This window comes from Calliphora vicina, chromosome 5 (assembly GCF_958450345.1).
Source record: "Calliphora vicina chromosome 5, idCalVici1.1, whole genome shotgun sequence".
NCBI lineage: Eukaryota > Metazoa > Arthropoda > Insecta > Diptera > Calliphoridae > Calliphora > Calliphora vicina.
The window spans coordinates 30,051,685-30,069,409 of NC_088784.1; the positions used below are offsets into that span (position 1 = coordinate 30,051,685).

The following is a 17,725-nucleotide window of genomic DNA, read 5'->3' on the forward strand; positions in this document are numbered from 1 at the left end:
TTTTTTAAACGACTTTAAAAAGGAATGAATGAGGTATTTCCAAGTATATATACGTTCACTATTCTATTAATATAAATATGTAGAGATTTTTCGAATAATATCACAATTTTTAATTCGTTTTTTTTTACTTTTTCAACTTTTACGAGTGTTTTTTTCAAGATCGTCTGATCGTTCTGAGTTAAACGAACTATAATTTGTTTAAGTTGGTTAAAAATTGATTGAAAGATAGTTGGAAATACCTCGTTCGAACCTTTTTAATGCCTTTTAAAAATTTAAAACCGGTTAAATAATTACTGAGTTATGAATGTTTAAATTTGAGGGTTCAAAAAAATATATTTTTGTAATGCACTCAGCCAGACCTACAACCTGCACTAGGTCATTCGCTAAATTAGTTTTGAGCGTATCACAGCGTTATTTTTAGAATATCAGTGTAGCATAAACCATATGTCAATTATACCGACAGAATATTGAAATGCAAAAGAAATAATATCATATTACCGAAACGATAAAACAGTAAACATTTTGTGTGTTGTACTAATCGTTACTTCATTTTTATGTGATTCTTGCGTTCAATGTTCTGTCCAAGTGCTACATTCTCCACTTTAGGTTAAAATGCAATGTAAAGCATTAAACACATTCAAGACAGCAGGCTACCAACTTCAATCTGTCAAAAATAAAATGCACACGTTTATATGGAGACGATTATTTTAACGACAGCACAGCTACACGGCCACACGACTACTCATGCCGATGTAGCCGAATTAGGCTAATTTCTATTTTTGTCAGCTACAAAACAGAAATAGTGTTGCTAATATAATAAACAAATGTAAATCAAATTAGTGCTTAAAAAAAATATATTTTTTTACTTAATTAAGAGAAGTTTCTGATAACCATATTGAAATAAATTAATAACAGGTACATAATTAATTATAACCATATATATATTTTTACTCAAAATAATTGTTTCAATCTTAATTACTTTGGAATTTTGTACGATTATTTTTTATTAAAGTGGCACCACTGAATTATAAATCAGCTGTTTACTTTGTAGCTGTCGTCTTTAAAATAATTCAGTAGCTGCCACACGACTACAACTGTAACCAGCAGAATTTGTGTTCGTGTAGTCGTGTAGCCTGCTGTCTTGAATGTGTTTAATGCATAAGCATTAATTTAGTATATAATCAATAAAATTTTAATAAATGGACACACATTGCATTACCAACTCTGAGCTGTAATTTAGCTCGAGCAAAGTAGTAAGAAAATTAACTTTTGTTTTTTCTTCTCTTATATCAGTAACGGTACCTATTTACTATTATGTCGGTAATGTTACTTTGGCGGTAACGGTAGTTGACCTGAAAATATATTTTAGGGGAAACGGTAGCTTAGATGCAATGGTAGCCAACCGTGATTAATTCCATAATAAATTAATTCAATAATGAAAGAATTCTATTGAAATAAAAACCTTTGAATGGAGCTAAAGAATGTTTTTCTGGAATGAATGGTTGACATTTTTTAATTCTGAATTACGATTTTAGTGAATTAGGCTTAAATTGAATTAATTCGAAGCATGTACAAAATGGTACATTATCTTGTGTCGATCAAGTTTAAATTGTATTTGAATTCATCTGAAAAGAGAACAGTCTTCCATTTCTGTTTTGATCAGTTTAAATGTTCTTTGGTAAATTATATACCAGCGAAACGTATGCTTTTTAAATAAATAATTGTTGAAATAAGCTAAACATGATGTTTTTTAAACCAGTTTCTTTCTTACATATTTTTGTTTTAGTCTTCTTTCTTGCAGAAGTTTAAAAGTTTCCATTGTTTTGCTAATGCTAAACGCTGAAATTTACTATATTTTAATGGAAATCCTAGTAATTTATTAAGAGGTCGGGTATTTGAAAACTGAAATTACGGAATATATTTTCCATTGTATTGTCACTCAATGGCCATGGGTAGGATTAATTAAGAATATTTGCTTTTCAGTTCAGCTTAAATTTTACCTTTAATATAAAAACATAATACGATTTAATTCTGGTAACTTTTTATTTACGATTTATTGTCTTTTCTTTCCTTAAATAACAACATTTATATAATAAAACTATTTAGTTTTTGCACTTAATTAAGAACAAAATAATGACAATAACAAATCAATAAAAAAATTAATGGCATTCTAGGATTTTATTACAAATGTTCGCTTTTTGAACAGTAAGGCTAAAAATGAAATTTACAAAATGTGAATAAATTTGCAAATTTGTTCAATAACTTTTTAACAAATTCTCTCTACTTAATAAATTTAATTACAGTTTATAGGAAAATAAATTTGTTTTACAAAAAAACATGTTTTCCATAAAAAAAAACATAATTAGGATTTAACGCTGCTCCTAGGGCCCAGGCCCTATACATACAATAATATACATAGCGGTAAAAAAATGGAATAAATTATTAAATAACATTATAGGCCCGCTGTGCCATTTAGCAGAGACTCGTACTGGGAACGCGTCAAAGGTCTATAGAGACCATCTTTGTTTAGGTAATACAAAATATCGTGGATTTTATCCATATCGAAACCATCCAACATAAGATCACGTTTTTTCATTTTAAAAGTGGCCGTGCGGGGTATTTGATCCATGACTCGAACAAACAAAGGCTGGGCATAGGGAGGAAGACTAGCGCGAATGCCAACGGAAAGGTGTTGTAAGTCGATTTTATGATCGGGATCTTCAATGGCGGCCATACCAGCTTTGCCCTCTACATGAGGTATCTGCAATGGAATAATGATGTAATTTATAATGAATATGAATTAAAAAACCTTTTTGGAAGTATTTACCTCCACTCCATACACCACACAATCCTGCAGTCCTATCACATTTGTTATTATGGCCTCCACTTCCTGTGTGGACACATTTTCACCACGCCAACGAAATGTATCTCCGGTTCTATCTTTGAAATAGAAAAATCCCAATATGTCTCCCACAACCATATCGCCAGAATTGAAGAAAACATCTCCCTTTTTGAAAACATTTCTTAAAAGTTTCTTTTCCGATGCTCCCTCATCGGCATAGCCATGGAATGCTGTCACTGCTCTACGAGGATCCACCTTACCTATTAGTAGGCCCGTTTCACCGGCATTACAGCGCATACAGAAACCTTTGGCATTGCGCAGTGGTTCACCGGACTCCTCGTCCACGCGTATGACTTGTACAGGGTAAAGGGTACGCGCAATAATGGGTATGAATCCGATGGCACCGACTTGATTGGCAATATTGGCTAGAAATATTATAAATAGAAGTGTTATTAAAAAGTTTATTATGTTTCTTTCCTTATCCCACTTACCCAAATTAGAATTACCCTCCGTCGAACCATACAACTCTCCTATGGAGGGTATATTGAAACGTGTGGTAAATTGTGACCAAATTTGGGGTCTCAAACCATTGCCATACATTAAACGTAAATTATGTTGAGTGTCTTCGGGTCGCGAGGGTGAATTCAATAAATAACGACACAACTCTCCGATATATTGAGCACAAGTGGCATTATATTTAATACAATCTTTCCAGAAATTTGTAGCCGAGAATTTCTTACGCAAAGCCACAGTACAGCCATGGATTAGAGCATTACCTATGCCCACAATACCGCCAGCAGTATGATAGAGAGGTAAAGCATTATAGATAATGTCATCTTTATGAATGCCGGTCATATGATGAGTACCAGCGGCCATGAAAAGATATCTGGAAAATAAAATCACAAAATGAGTTACAAACGTTTAAGGAATTATTTAATACCAACACTAACCTTAAATTATTTATAACAGCCGCCTTAGGCATGCCTGTTGTACCCGAGGTATAGACATATAAAAGTTTATCTCTAGGTTTACACTCTTTTATATATAAAGATAAATCTTCCAACTGTTGCTTTTCCAAAAGATCGGTTAAATCACAGGCCCCTTTAAATAATAAAGATATTTAATTAAAAAATAAATACAAGATTCAAATAAATTCATTTTCGAAAATTACCCTTCATTACTTCCAAATTGGCATTGATTCTTTGTTCTTCATCGCTAAACTGATAAACCGGTAAATCATTAATTTCTTCCTGCTGTGAAATGTCTTTAAAAACTTCCACCAATTCAGTGCCCACTATAATGGCTTTTGCTTTGGCCACCTTAACTGAGTGCAGTAAGGTCTCCTTTCTTAAATTGGTATTAATCAAGGCCGTTATTACGCCAATTTTTGAGAGACCCAACCACATGGCCACATATTCTGGACGTGTGGCCATTAGCAAAGCCACACAATCACCTTTACCATAGCCCTTATCTTTGAAAAAGGCTCCCACTTTATTCGAGTAATCCTCCACATCCTGAAAGCTTAATTTACGATCATCTATAAGTAGGCAAGGCTTGTCAGGATGTTCTCGGCATCTCTGCTGGAATATTCGAGCTATAGACCATTTTTTATTTTCCAAATATAAAATGTAAATATTCAAGATGAGAAAACGGGTGCCGGCTCTGTAAATATAGGAAATTTAATTTTAATTAAATTTTTATATACAATTTTATGGGTTTATATTAACTTACACTATATCCCGTCCCACAGTATTGTAGAACGCATATACAAATGTGATATTTCTAAACATTAACGCTAAAATAGCTCCCAAAGCCATACTCAAATTGGTGTTGTCTTTAACCAATAGATATGTAAGGAAGCCACCCAAAGCCGTAAAAAGTCTGGTGGCATTTCGCTGTTTGAAATTCAATTCCACAAGGACGTCCATTTTGGATTAGTTATCTGCAAATAAAGAAAACATATGTACATATGTAGTATCCATTTTAAAAGTTATATTTTATAAATTTTCAAAACTGAAATACTGTAGAAAGGCTACTCAATTTTTAAGCTGAACCTGCAGAATGATCACAGATTACACAGATACGAAACAAATGATAGTTCCCAAAAAAGTAATATCGGAGCGTATGGTTATTTTGACGTTCTACAACAATTTTTATACCCTTCACCATAGACAACAACTAGATAGGTAACTGAGAGCCAAAAACCTAAGTCTGTTGTCAAAAACCTAATTCATGAGAATGTATTGCATGTATTTTGTTATTGTATCACCCGTATGTGTGAACAGAGAGTAATTTTTCCATATATATTACTCTCTCCTTCCGTTCTATGTGTTTATTCTATGCCCTTCACCTTCGTGAGAAGGGTGTATATAAGTTTGTCATTCCGTTTGTAATTTCCACAATATAATTTTCCGACCCTATAAAGTATATATATTCTGGATCCTTATAGATAGCGGAGTCGATTAAGCCATGTCCGTCTGTCTGTCTGTTGAAATCAATTTTCTGAAGACCGCAGATATCTTCGGGATCCAAATCTTCAATAATTCTGTCAGACATGCCTTCGACTCCGCTATTTATAAGGATCCAGAATATATATATACTTTATAGGGTCGGAAAATTATATTGTGGAAATTACAAACGGAATGACAAACTTATATATACCCTTCTCACGAAGGTGAAGGGTATAAAAATCATATCGACCCCTTGCGCCAAATTATCGTAAGCGACATTTTCTAATTTTTTTTTTATTGCAAAAATTAAAATTTTATAGACCGACTGATGTTTTAGCGTTCTTAGAATATCAAAATTGTTAATAACTTCAAAATTATAGGGGGTAAGATTTTATCGTAAGTCAATGTTTACATTTTACAGTAAACGAATTTTATAGTAAGCGAACCATAGTGGTATAGAAAAAAAGAGGTAAATAAATCTGTAACTTCTAAATGGTTAAATTGGTTTGAATGAAATTTCACATGCGCAAAGAAGAAGTGTTGTCGAGTTTATGCTCCGAACGTGGACCTCATGGACCTACCATGAGGAGCGACCTTAGAGCGACCAAGGCTCCTCAAAGTAGGACACCTCGGGTATGTTACATTTTTAAAACGATCCTATTTCTTCCTTTGTGTTCCAATTTCAAGCAAATTATATATATAGAATCTCCTCATCGAACACTACAAAAAACCTCGTCGTAGCTATAAATTATCTCTTACAGCTTAGGAGATATTCGCATTTCAAAATTAAATGTTCAAAATTTTTACCCACCCTACTCGAGTTTTTCGATAACAGCGGATCCAAGTATTTCCCGATTTTCTTCAATTTTCCTTTATTGGACTAACAACAGATGTATGTGTCAAATAGAAAAATAATTGTTCAAAAATAATGACTAAGTCCAAATGTATATGAATTTGAATTAAAAAAATTTAAAAAAAATGCGATTTTCGCTAATATTTTGGGAAAAAAGTACTTTTTTTCTTTTTATATTATCGCAAACAATTTCTAAGACGATGTATAAGGAATTTATACTTTTTGAGAAGCTAACTTTTCATCACATATTTTAAATGAAAAAAAAAATTAAAAATGTTTGTGACCGAGGGGACCAGGTCTATTCAAAAAATACTTATTTTTTATGTAAAATTAAAATTTAGGGCAAAAATTCTCAAATCGCATATTCGGTATCAAAATATAGTAACCGATTTTAGATGGCCCAATATGCTTTCAATTATTTTGTAAAGGATTTCGATAACTACGACCCTGGTATGGATATTATAGCAAAAAAAAATAAATATTTCCATTTTTGGGATTTTTCAACACTTTTTTGGGAATTGCGGGATTGCTGATAATAAATTTCAGCGGGATTCAAAATTCGTTTTCATTTTAAATAGAAAATTTAACATAACTGTGAAATTTCATTAAAAACTATTCATAACCCTAGGTCTCCACGTAGCAATTTTTATTGCTAAGCTCAAGCAATAACGTCGGCAGAGCAACAGCAGAGTGATTGCTGATTGCTTTAGGTGGAGAAAACGTTCGTCACAAATACAAAATTTTCAAAGCGAGAAGTTCTATGAAAAACTGTGGCTTATTTTACGTTAAATGATTTTTTTCACTAATTTCTTTGTTTTTTTGTTTGTTTTGGTTCTTAAATAAATTAAATATGGATGAATTAATCGCATCGAATCATAGAAAGAAGAAATTTTACATTAATGACAACTGAACTGACAGCTTATTGCTTAGCAATAATTGCTCAGACAATCAGCAGAGCAATCATTGCGCAATGGATTGCTACATATGGCAATTTGCGGTCTACACTCGCAAATTTCATTGACGCAATCAAATTTGGCAATTGCAGCAATAAATATTGCTACGTGGAGACCTAGGGTAAATAACAATTTTATTTCAATTCGAAAAAATTTTATCTATGCAAAAATTCAATAAAAAAACATTTTTTGTCATATTTTTCAATAAAGTGTTCCATGAATTTTTAATTGTCAAAAGTTATAAATATTTTTGAAAAATAGACAAATAGCTTGAACGAAATTATATTATATCGCATCAAAACATTTTTAATTCTATCTACATATAAATTTCAAAATAATCGAAAAAAACTTCTCCTGTAAAATTTGTGTTTTGTCGTTTACGATAATTTGGCGCTAAGGGCTCGAATATAATAGTGTTATATTCGGCTGTGGCGAATCTTATAAACCCACCAATATAATACGGGCACCTATTGTGACGCATTTTGTATAAAAATATTTATGTGGTTCTCCCGATTTGGTAAGTTTTATATTTTCTATTACTATGTATGTAGAAAATATCAGTGGTAAATTTAATCTTGTTAGATTCATGCATTTAAATGTTAGGTATATTAGTAGGTCCGTATATAAGTTTGTCATTCCATTTGTAATTTCTACATTTTTCTTTTGCGACCCCACAAATATATATTCTGTATCGTTATAGATAGCGAAGTCGGTATATCCATGTCCGTCTGTATGTTGAAATCAACTTTCCGAAGCCCCCAAATAACTTACATACATGATTCATACATCAATATATTGGGAATTCATCTCAGCCCATAAATGGCTGAGATATTAGGTAAAACCCGGAAAAACCTCGATTTTTGGCCTATTTTTGATCTATATCTGGATAACTAAGTCATTGATATAGACGATATGGATATCTTATGATAGATATTTCAAAGTCCATTACAATGATCGGGAAAAATATTTTTAACCCAAATTTTTTTTTCATCAACAAATTTTTTTTGTCATAAATTCTTTTATGAAAAATTTTTTTTTTTAAATTAAAAAAATTAACAAAAAAATTGGAAAAAACTTTTTTTAAAAAACAATTTAAAAAAAAATTTTTAAGTATAATTTGGTGAAGGGTATATAAGATTCGGCACAGCCGAATATAGCTCTCTTACTTGTTGTTGTATATTTTGTTGTGGTTGGATCGATTTTTCCCATTTTTAATACCAAACATTTCTGATGAACAGAGAATATTTGGAGAAATTTTCATAACCCTAGGTCCTTCTGTCTAGGCCATATCGTGCCTTTAACAGACAGACGGACATAAGTACATGGTCATATAATTCTATAAGAATCCAGAATATATATAGTGTACTTTTGTGGATGGATGAGTTACAAATGGAATGACAAAATCAATATATCCCCATCTTTATAGTGGTGGGTATAGAAATCATTGAAGCGTATATGCATGTACAATTCGATTTTAGTTCCACTGATAGAGAAATACTCATAGAGCGGAAACTAGAAAACTACTCAAACAAACAAATTATTCAAAATAATCACACATTTGGTGTTTGACAGGAGAGTTTCCGATCTTTGTGTATTTATCTATGGCTACTACGACAGGAAATAAATAATAAAATTTGAAATACAAATAAAACAAATTATAAATTGAAATATTTTTAGCGGTATTTTAGCAATAAAAATTCGTGTCTATTTGTAAACATTAATATTAATTCGCTGTTAATTAACAGGTTAAATTAGTTCAACCAAATAAAATTGCAAATTTTGTGATTAAATTAACGAATTGTTCAATTACCAATTAATAAGATTTTGATATCAATCTTGAATGAATATAAAACAAACAATAAAAAAATTTTAATATCGTAAAAGCTCATCAAGAAAATTTATTTGGAACTCATTATAAAAATATTAGGAAATAAAATTAAATGTTTTTTACATATCTACAATAATATGAGAAATAACTAAATATAAATACTTTTTAATAACAATGTACTTATAAATAGTATTTTAAAATGTTCTTAATCTCACCGATTAGAAGTAATGGATGTATAGAACGTGTTATATATAGAATATGTATTTTAATAAATATGAATTTTTAAATTAATAACTTTTGAATGAGTAAACAATACTCGTCATATGTAGGAGCAAATTTTAATGAATCAAAACTTTTTAAACTGTGTTATTAATAACACAGGGCAACAAAATTGAAAAAAGGCTTTTGTGTCATTAATATAGACAAAATGGATATCTAATGATAGATATTTTAATGTCCATTGCAACGATGTTAGTTGGACCTACAATGGGTTAAAATCGGGAAAAATATTTTTTAACCCGAATTTTCAAATATTTTTAGGTAAACAAAATTTATTTATTTTTTCGAAATTTTTTTATAAAAAAGTTTTTTTAATTTTTTTTTAAAATGTTTTTTCCAATTTTTTATTTAAAAAAAAAAAAATTTTAAAATTTGAAAAAAAAAATTTGAAAAAACTTCTTTTTAAAAAAAATTAAAAAAACTTGTTTATAAAAACATATCGAAAAAAAAATTAAATTTTGTTTACCTAAAAATATTTTAAAATTCGGGTTAAAAAATATTTTTCCCGATTTTGACCCATTGTAGGTCCAACTAACATCGTTGCAATGGACATTAAAATATCTATCATTAGATATCCATTTTGTCTATATTAATGACTTAGTAATCCAGATACAGATCAAAAATATTCCAAAAATCGAGGTTTTCCCGGATTTCTCATATCTCGATTTTAAATAGCAACCGAGCCGGAAGAATTCCCGACATATTGATGTATGAATCATGTATGTAAGTTATTTAGGGGCTACGGAAAGTTGATTTCAACATACAGACGGATATGGCTATATCGACTTCGCTATCTATAACTATCCAGAATATACAGTATTGGCCATAACTAAATCACCCCCTCGGTGCATTTTTTTCATATGGTATTTTTTTGTATAAAAACAAAGTTTTAAATATCTATTATGTATTATTTTCATTTGTTAATATGTTTATTATTGATAAACAAATACTTTCAAAGTTAACCTTTCTATAAGAGGTAACTTAAAATCAAAAAATATTTTAAGGTAGAAAGCAAAGTATACCAAGTAGTCCAACTCTCTATTTTATAAATTTACTTTCTCACATATACGGGTACTGTGTAAATTCAACACCCTTGTGAGAGAATTATACACATCAAAAGTCTCGAAATTTTAACTATAAATTGTCCAATAAATATAGTTTGATACGCGTAAATTCACTAACACACATTATTTTATAATTTTTTTCAACACATTTAGCACTTTTTTCTTTTCCGAAGCACGTCCATTTCGTACAAACTAAAACATATTTTTTTGCTTTCTACCAAAGTATAACAAGTAGTCCAACTCTTTGACAGCAGTACCTAACTCTATATATGTGTTAGTGAAAAAGTACCTAAGTCTAAATATGTGTTAGTAACAAAAATGTATATGTGTTGGTGCCTTTTGAATTTTCACCAGACACACAGAAATTTTAATTTATTTAAATTTTGTTCTATTTTCAATACCAAAAATTGAAACTCTGTATTTTAAAACCTACCACAAACAAAATGAAACGTTAAAATTAATAAAAAAAATATTTTTTAGTTTGTACGAAATGGACGTGCTTCGGAAAAGAAAAAAGTGCTAAATGTGTTGAAAAAAATTATAAAATAATGTGTGTTAGTGAATTTACGCGTATCAAACTATATTTATTGGACAATTTATAGTTAAAATTTCGAGACTTTTGATGTGTATAATTCTCTCACAAGGGTGTTGAATTTACACAGTACCCGTATATGTGAGAAAGTAAATTTATAAAATAGAGAGTTGGACTACTTGGTATACTTTGGTAGAAAGTGAAACAGACAAAACTAAAGCACCCCTTCAAGGATATACTATAAAAAAAAATTTAATTAATTTTTTGTTGCAAATCCTATGTTTTGGATGGCGTTTATGTTTTTATGGCGTTTTTCGATATTCCTTCCCAGGCTATTTTAACGGCATGAAATAAATCGTGAAAATTGCCGATCCTTATTTCAGCAATTTTCACGATTTTTTTTCATATTAATAATGTGCCACAAGTTCTCAATATGATTAAGATCGGGAGATTGACCAGGCCAAGTCTTACAAACTTTGGAGGTGTGCTTAGGATCTTTATCCTGTTGGAAGTTCCCTATAAGTGGCATCTCTTCACTGGCATAAGGCAACATTACAGCTTTTACATCACATGAACCGATCCATAATCCCATAAATTTTATGATTTGGCCAAAATCCTTGACCAGAAAAGCAACCTCAGACCATTACATTGCCTCCTCCATGTTGAATTGTTCCTTTGCAATACTTAGGATTCAGTCTTTCTCTTTTTGGTCTGCGTACACGCCTTATTCCAGCGGAACTTTTTAAGTTGTATTTGGATTCGTCAGGGAACAGTACTGTCTTCCCTTTTAGGACACTCCAGTCGATGTGGGCTTTGGTAAACTTCAGTCTAGCTTTCTTGTTCTTAGCCGATGGAAATGGTTTTTTTGCTGGTCGTCAGCTGAATAAACGGGCTTCTACTACTCTTCTACGGATTGTTCTTTCGCTAACGCATAATCTTAAACTTGTTCTTACTTGACTAGCGGATGCTGTACAATCTTTTTGTATTGTTCTTTTGATCAAGGAATCATCATATCTATTTAAAACAAGATTTTATAAAGTCACGCGTTGACTATACATTAAGAATAATGTCATACATTTTATGACACACTGCGCATTCTATTGGAATCTTGCATAATCGCTTTTTTTTAAGATATTCTTATATATCTGTAGAATAACTTCTGAAATTATTATATATTACATGATACAATAGAATATCTTGATGTCTATAATTATAGACATAATTATATTCCATATTAGGACAATGAATTGAAAGTGAAAATCAGTTTTTCTGTAGCAACTCGAGTCTTTAAGAACGTGAACTCTTTTGTGATTCTGAATTTTTAGTTCTAAATTTTAAAGAATTTTAAGGGTAATATCGGACCTATAGTTTAATAATCACTGGTCCAAATTCATGTATCTATACTGTAATCGACAACAATGTGGTTGATATTGTCGCTAAATGATCATCAACGATGTCATTAGAAAAAAGACATTTGTATAGTCTTCGATGACAATTGTAATATAGACTTAAGTGCCCTTTGTATGAAAATGTCGTATGTGATTTGCTTGAGCTGTCGCCAGCGTGACCTCAAGGTTTACTCGAGGAAAAGAAGACATGGCCAACTGGGTTTTTATATTAATTTTTTATCTAATGCCCTACAACACTGTCTTTTAGCATTTAATTCATTAGTTAAAAGTCCATATTTATGTTAGGAAACGTTAGAATATTTACACAGAAATAAAACGCTGAAATACTTATAATTTTGTTAGTTTTATAACATGTTGTGACCAAAAAAATATTCATGTTCGATAAAATAATTATGAATAGATTAATAGTTTCTGATAAGAAAACTAACATCAATTCTAATGGCCATAATTTACACCTAAAGAAATGTGCACGCAGAGAAAAAATATAATTGGGCATGGTTACTGTAACCATTTATATAGTGTTACAAGTTTTTTAACTATATTATAGTCACAGTAACCATTTACATGATTGTGGTAACCATAATATGGTTAACTTACGATTCACATGATTGTCTCAACCATATATATGGTTACAGTAAACATATATATGTTTGTGACAACCATATTTATGATGAATAATTTTATCATAATATGTTGTTCTCAGATTATGATAAGCCTTAAGCCGAGAGCACCATAATATGATAAGTCCTTCATCATATAAATGGTTGTCACAAACATATATATGTTTACTGTAACCATATATATGGTTGAGACAATCATGTGAATCGTAAGTTAACCATATTATGGTTACCACAATCATGTAAATGGTTACTGTGACTATAATATAGTTAAAAAACTTGTAACAATATTGAAATGGTTACAGTAACCATGCCCAACTATATTTTTTCTCTGCGTGTGTGAGGTAGAGGTTGAGCGTAAAAGTATTTCTTATACAATTTTCTCACACGTGTATAATATTTTTATTTTTTCAGTCACTAACCTGTAAAATTCTTTAATAATAACTTAAAGCGTTATATTCGGCTGCACCGAATCTTATATAGCTACCACCAATATAATATGGGCACTAATTGTTGTTGATTTTGTATAAAAACATTTATCTGGTTCACCCAATTTAGTTAGTTTTATATTTTTATACCCTTCACCTTCGTGAATTCCCTTTGTAATTTCCACAATATAATTTTCCGACCCTATAAAGTATATATATTCTTTATTCTTATAGATAGCTGAGTCGATTAAGCCATGTCCGTCTGTCTGTCTGTTGAAATTAACTTTCCGAAGCCCCCAAATAACTTACATACACGATTCATACATCAATATCTCCGGAATTCTTCCGGCTCGGTTGCTATTTAAAATCGAGAAAATCGGTCCACAAATGGCTGAGATATACCTACAATGGCTAAAAATCGCAAAAAATATTTTTTAACCCGAATTTTATTTTTCACCAAAAGTTTTTTTTCGCTAAATTAGCTCTCTTACTTGTTTCTTACCCCCTGTCTATACTTGACAAATATTCATCATAACAATAAAAGACATTATTTGTCAAAGTTGTCTAAGCAAAAGCACTAATAATTTTATCATAACGAAGCATTCAGCTATAAGGCCTTCAGTAAGACCATCTTGGACCTTTTTTTAGATCCAGTACTCATGCTCGCTTGCCTTCTCAGGAAGACCTTATGGAAGGCCTACCTGCTCCCTTCTTTTTGTTGCTACAAACGTAGTACAAGCAGAAAATACCGTTAAAAACTCACATTCCAAAGACAAAACTACAAATACAAAAAAATGCAAAAAGTGAAGAGAAAAAAAGAGGTAAACTTAAAATTGTTGTGCTTTAATTCTTGGACAAAGCGGTTGTGAGAATTTTTTACTTGGGCATTATTGGATTTTATTATAAAAAAAATAAAATAAATAAGATATCGCGTAGGCCGGGCAAGTTATTAAATTTTAAACATAGTTTAGGCTTAATCAAAGATACAATTTATTTAACAAAATTTATTTACAAAAGGCCTGAAAACAAGCCTGTGAAGAAGGCCTGCTACCAGGCCTGTTGAAGAAGGCCTTCTATCAGGCCTGTTAAAGAAGGCCTTGGCATGTGTAAAAAATGTATGAGTATGGAATGGGTCAATAAGTCCTTGTGTCTGCTAAATAAGGCCTTCCAGAAGGCCTGCTTACTACTTCTTTTCGCCGCTGGGTAATAAATGGAGACAGTACCTAATAATTTTTTATCTAGACAACCATTTTGAAGTTTATCATGATAAAAATTTATCAGGTATAACCAAGGGGTTACAAGAAAATATCAGTCCGAAAAAAGTTTTTCATATATGGGCAATTCCATGTCATCGTACGTGACATTTGTACGCCTATAGAGTGGAATAGATTTTGCAAAAGTAAGAGTATCTAAAAAATAATTTGGTCTTTATGTTCCATTCAGAGGGCACTACATTTTAAAAAAATAATAAGTTCTTTCGAAACATTGTTGTCCAAAATATCGAGCGAAATAAAACGAAAGTAATTTTGATTTACATGTAAAAATAAGCGAAAATTTGCGAATCGTGAGGTGTTATGTTTTCTTTTAATTTATATTTCAATAAAATCAATCTTTGCATAATTTTATAATAAATACAATTTAATATCGTACGTGACATACCGCACGTGACAGATTTTTCACTTATAGTAAAACAATATATAATCTGTAAATATATGTATGTATGTATACAAAAAACTACAAAAAATTAATAGAAAATATATATTCAGTTTCAATAAACAATTTTTGTAATAGCAAAAAAACAATCAGAGTCAAATACCTATATGCCTAAAACATACCAATTAAATTAAAAAATTTAATATACTCAGTTTAAACTATTATGTTTGCCCTTAACCACCTGTCTATACCTGATAAATTTTATCATGATAAACATCAAAATGGTTGTCAAGTTAAAAAATTATCAGTTATAGTCTCCATTTATTAGTTATATTGCTCCGTTATGACAAAATTGTTAGTGCTTTTGATTATACATCTTTATCTTGAGAAAAAACGTCATTTATTGTTATGATAAATATTTGTCAAGTGTAGACAGGGGGTAAAATGTTGTAATAAGTTCTAAATACTTTCACATACATAGTAACATTTTACTGTTTTCTCCTATTCAAATCATCTTGAAAAAAAGTTTTAAGTGTTTTTGTTTTTTCAGTCGTGGTTGTCTTTCTCGTAGAATTGCCCATATTTGAAACCTAACATACAACTAAGGGACATCGTATTCTGCGGCAACTACAGGTTGATATATCTCCACTACTTATGGTAATAATGATTGTCTCCTTGCAATGGACTCTCAACAATTAACCTGTCTGCTACATACAAAGAAGGATTCAAAGCTGTCTGATATGAAGATGGTAGAAATTCTGATGAAATAAAAGAATCAAAAAGCTTTCGACATAAGTATCTTACAAATAGACAAAATACAGAAAATTCTGGTCATTAACCCAATTAAATTATTTGTTTACCTCACTTAAGGTAAAAATTGTTTTCGCTACGACAATAACAATAGTTTATATACACGAATATGTAAAAAATCAGTAATCGGTCACTAGGGGGCAGTTTGTAAATCAATGCTTTGATTACATTAAATATAAATAAATATTTAAGTTTGACGTAATAAAGCATTTTATTTGTTTTCGTTTGATTATTGTATTGGAACAAAATGTCTTTATAAAATTCTAATCACTGGTTAGAATAATCGATTTATGTATTATATTTTCTTTATTAGGTCTTAGTTTAGCATGTAATTTTGCGATATATGTACATTAGATCAGCGATTCACATTCACAGCCCCCAGTGGCCTGTAAACAATAGGAATGCCAACAATGATCATTAAATGTTTAAATTTACAATAACAAATCAAAGTGCATTACATGTTTTTATAATCAATGTTATCTTTATGCCTGCCACTGCATTAGATGATAGAACATATATGATTGATTAAGTAAAATGCAAATGACTTAACGGTTCAAAATTAAATGTTAATTCGAATTCAAATCGGTAAAATTATTTAAAACAAATTTCAATGAAAAGACTTGAATATACAGTGAGTGACAATGCAATGTAAACCCTTTTTGAAAACTGTATTCTGATGACACCTAGATAGTTAATTGAGAGGCAAAAACCTAACCCCCATATTCATAAATAATTTTTAAATTAATCAATGATTTATGGAAGAAATTGTTTATGGAGATTTCGTTTCATAAACTTTTGATAAATTTAAAAATTGTTATGAATATGGGGGTAAGTCTATTGTCAAAAACCTTATTCATGAGAATATATTGCCATGTATTTTGTTATTGTATCACACATATTTGTTTATATTTGTTAATTGACATTTCTTCCTCCTTCCGTTCTATGTATTAATTCTATGCCACCATATTCATAGATAAATACACATAGATCGGAAACTCTGCTGTCATAGACCTAACTCAGATAACATAAGTGGTGAGAATGTATTTGTAAAAACCGATTATTAAAGTTAATAATGGTTCATTAAACAATTTCTCCATACAATGCTCCTGTTTCCTTTGATAAATTTAATAATAATTTTTTATACCCTTCACCATGAGTGGCAAGGGTATATATAAGTTTGTCATTCCGTTTGTAATTTCCACATTTTTCATTTGCGACCCCATAAAGTATATATATTCTGGATCGTTATAGATAGCGGAATCGATATAGCCATGTCCGTCTGTCCGTCTGTCCGTCTGTGTGTTGAAATCAACTTTCCGAAGCCCCCAAATAACATACATACATGATTCATATATCAATATCTCCGGAATTCTTCCGGCTCGGTTGCTATTTAAAATCGAGAAAATCGGTCCACAAATGGCTGAGATATAAGGAAAAAACCAGGACAACTTGGTTTTTTTACCTATTTTTGACCTATATCTGGATTACTAAGTCATTAATATAGACAATATGGATATCTAATGATAGATATTTCAGAGACCTTTGCATCGACGTATATAAGACCATAGTAAGTTGGACCTGGGCTGAGATATAACCAAAAAAACCAAAACACAATGTAATTTGTTATTGTTTCCCATGACGTCATGCAAATATATGTATAATAACAAACAAATCTTTATTTGTATGTATGTATGTATGTATGTATGTATGTATGTGTTTTTTTGTCAATCTTCAGCAATGCGAATTTATATACCAGGTGGTGTCGATTCTACAACAAGTACAACATTTACAAAAACCACTTGCAATTTGTTTTTGTTTATGTGGTTTAAGCTGTCAAAGTTTGCCTGTTGTTTGTGTTACTTTTACGTTTGTTGTAGCATTCGCCGCAACAATCACAGGATAATTGACAGCTCAAACAGCATTAATCAGCTGTGCTATCAACACCACCTAGTATATAAATTCGCCTTGAGAGAGAGCTTTTTATAATGTGTTCTCAAAAGAGCAACT

The 17,725-nt window shown here is 30.6% G+C and overlaps 1 protein-coding gene across 2 annotated transcripts in view; it reads right to left on the bottom strand.

The window, feature by feature from the left end:
• Positions 1–2,024: 2,024 nt before the first annotated feature.
• Positions 2,025–17,725, bottom strand: part of Fatp3 (Fatty acid transport protein 3) — a 33,120-nt gene continuing 17,419 nt past the window's right edge. For both annotated transcript variants that reach the window (XM_065512245.1, XM_065512244.1), the window contains exons 2-7: positions 4,574–4,784; positions 4,014–4,504; positions 3,793–3,943; positions 3,334–3,728; positions 2,828–3,267; positions 2,025–2,761 (exon numbers count right to left, since the gene is read on the bottom strand). In XM_065512245.1, coding sequence (XP_065368317.1) covers positions 2,453–2,761; positions 2,828–3,267; positions 3,334–3,728; positions 3,793–3,943; positions 4,014–4,504; positions 4,574–4,770 — 1,983 coding nt within the window. In that variant the 5' untranslated portion in view covers positions 4,771–4,784 and the 3' untranslated portion in view covers positions 2,025–2,452. The remainder of the gene's footprint in view (positions 2,762–2,827; positions 3,268–3,333; positions 3,729–3,792; positions 3,944–4,013; positions 4,505–4,573; positions 4,785–17,725) is intronic.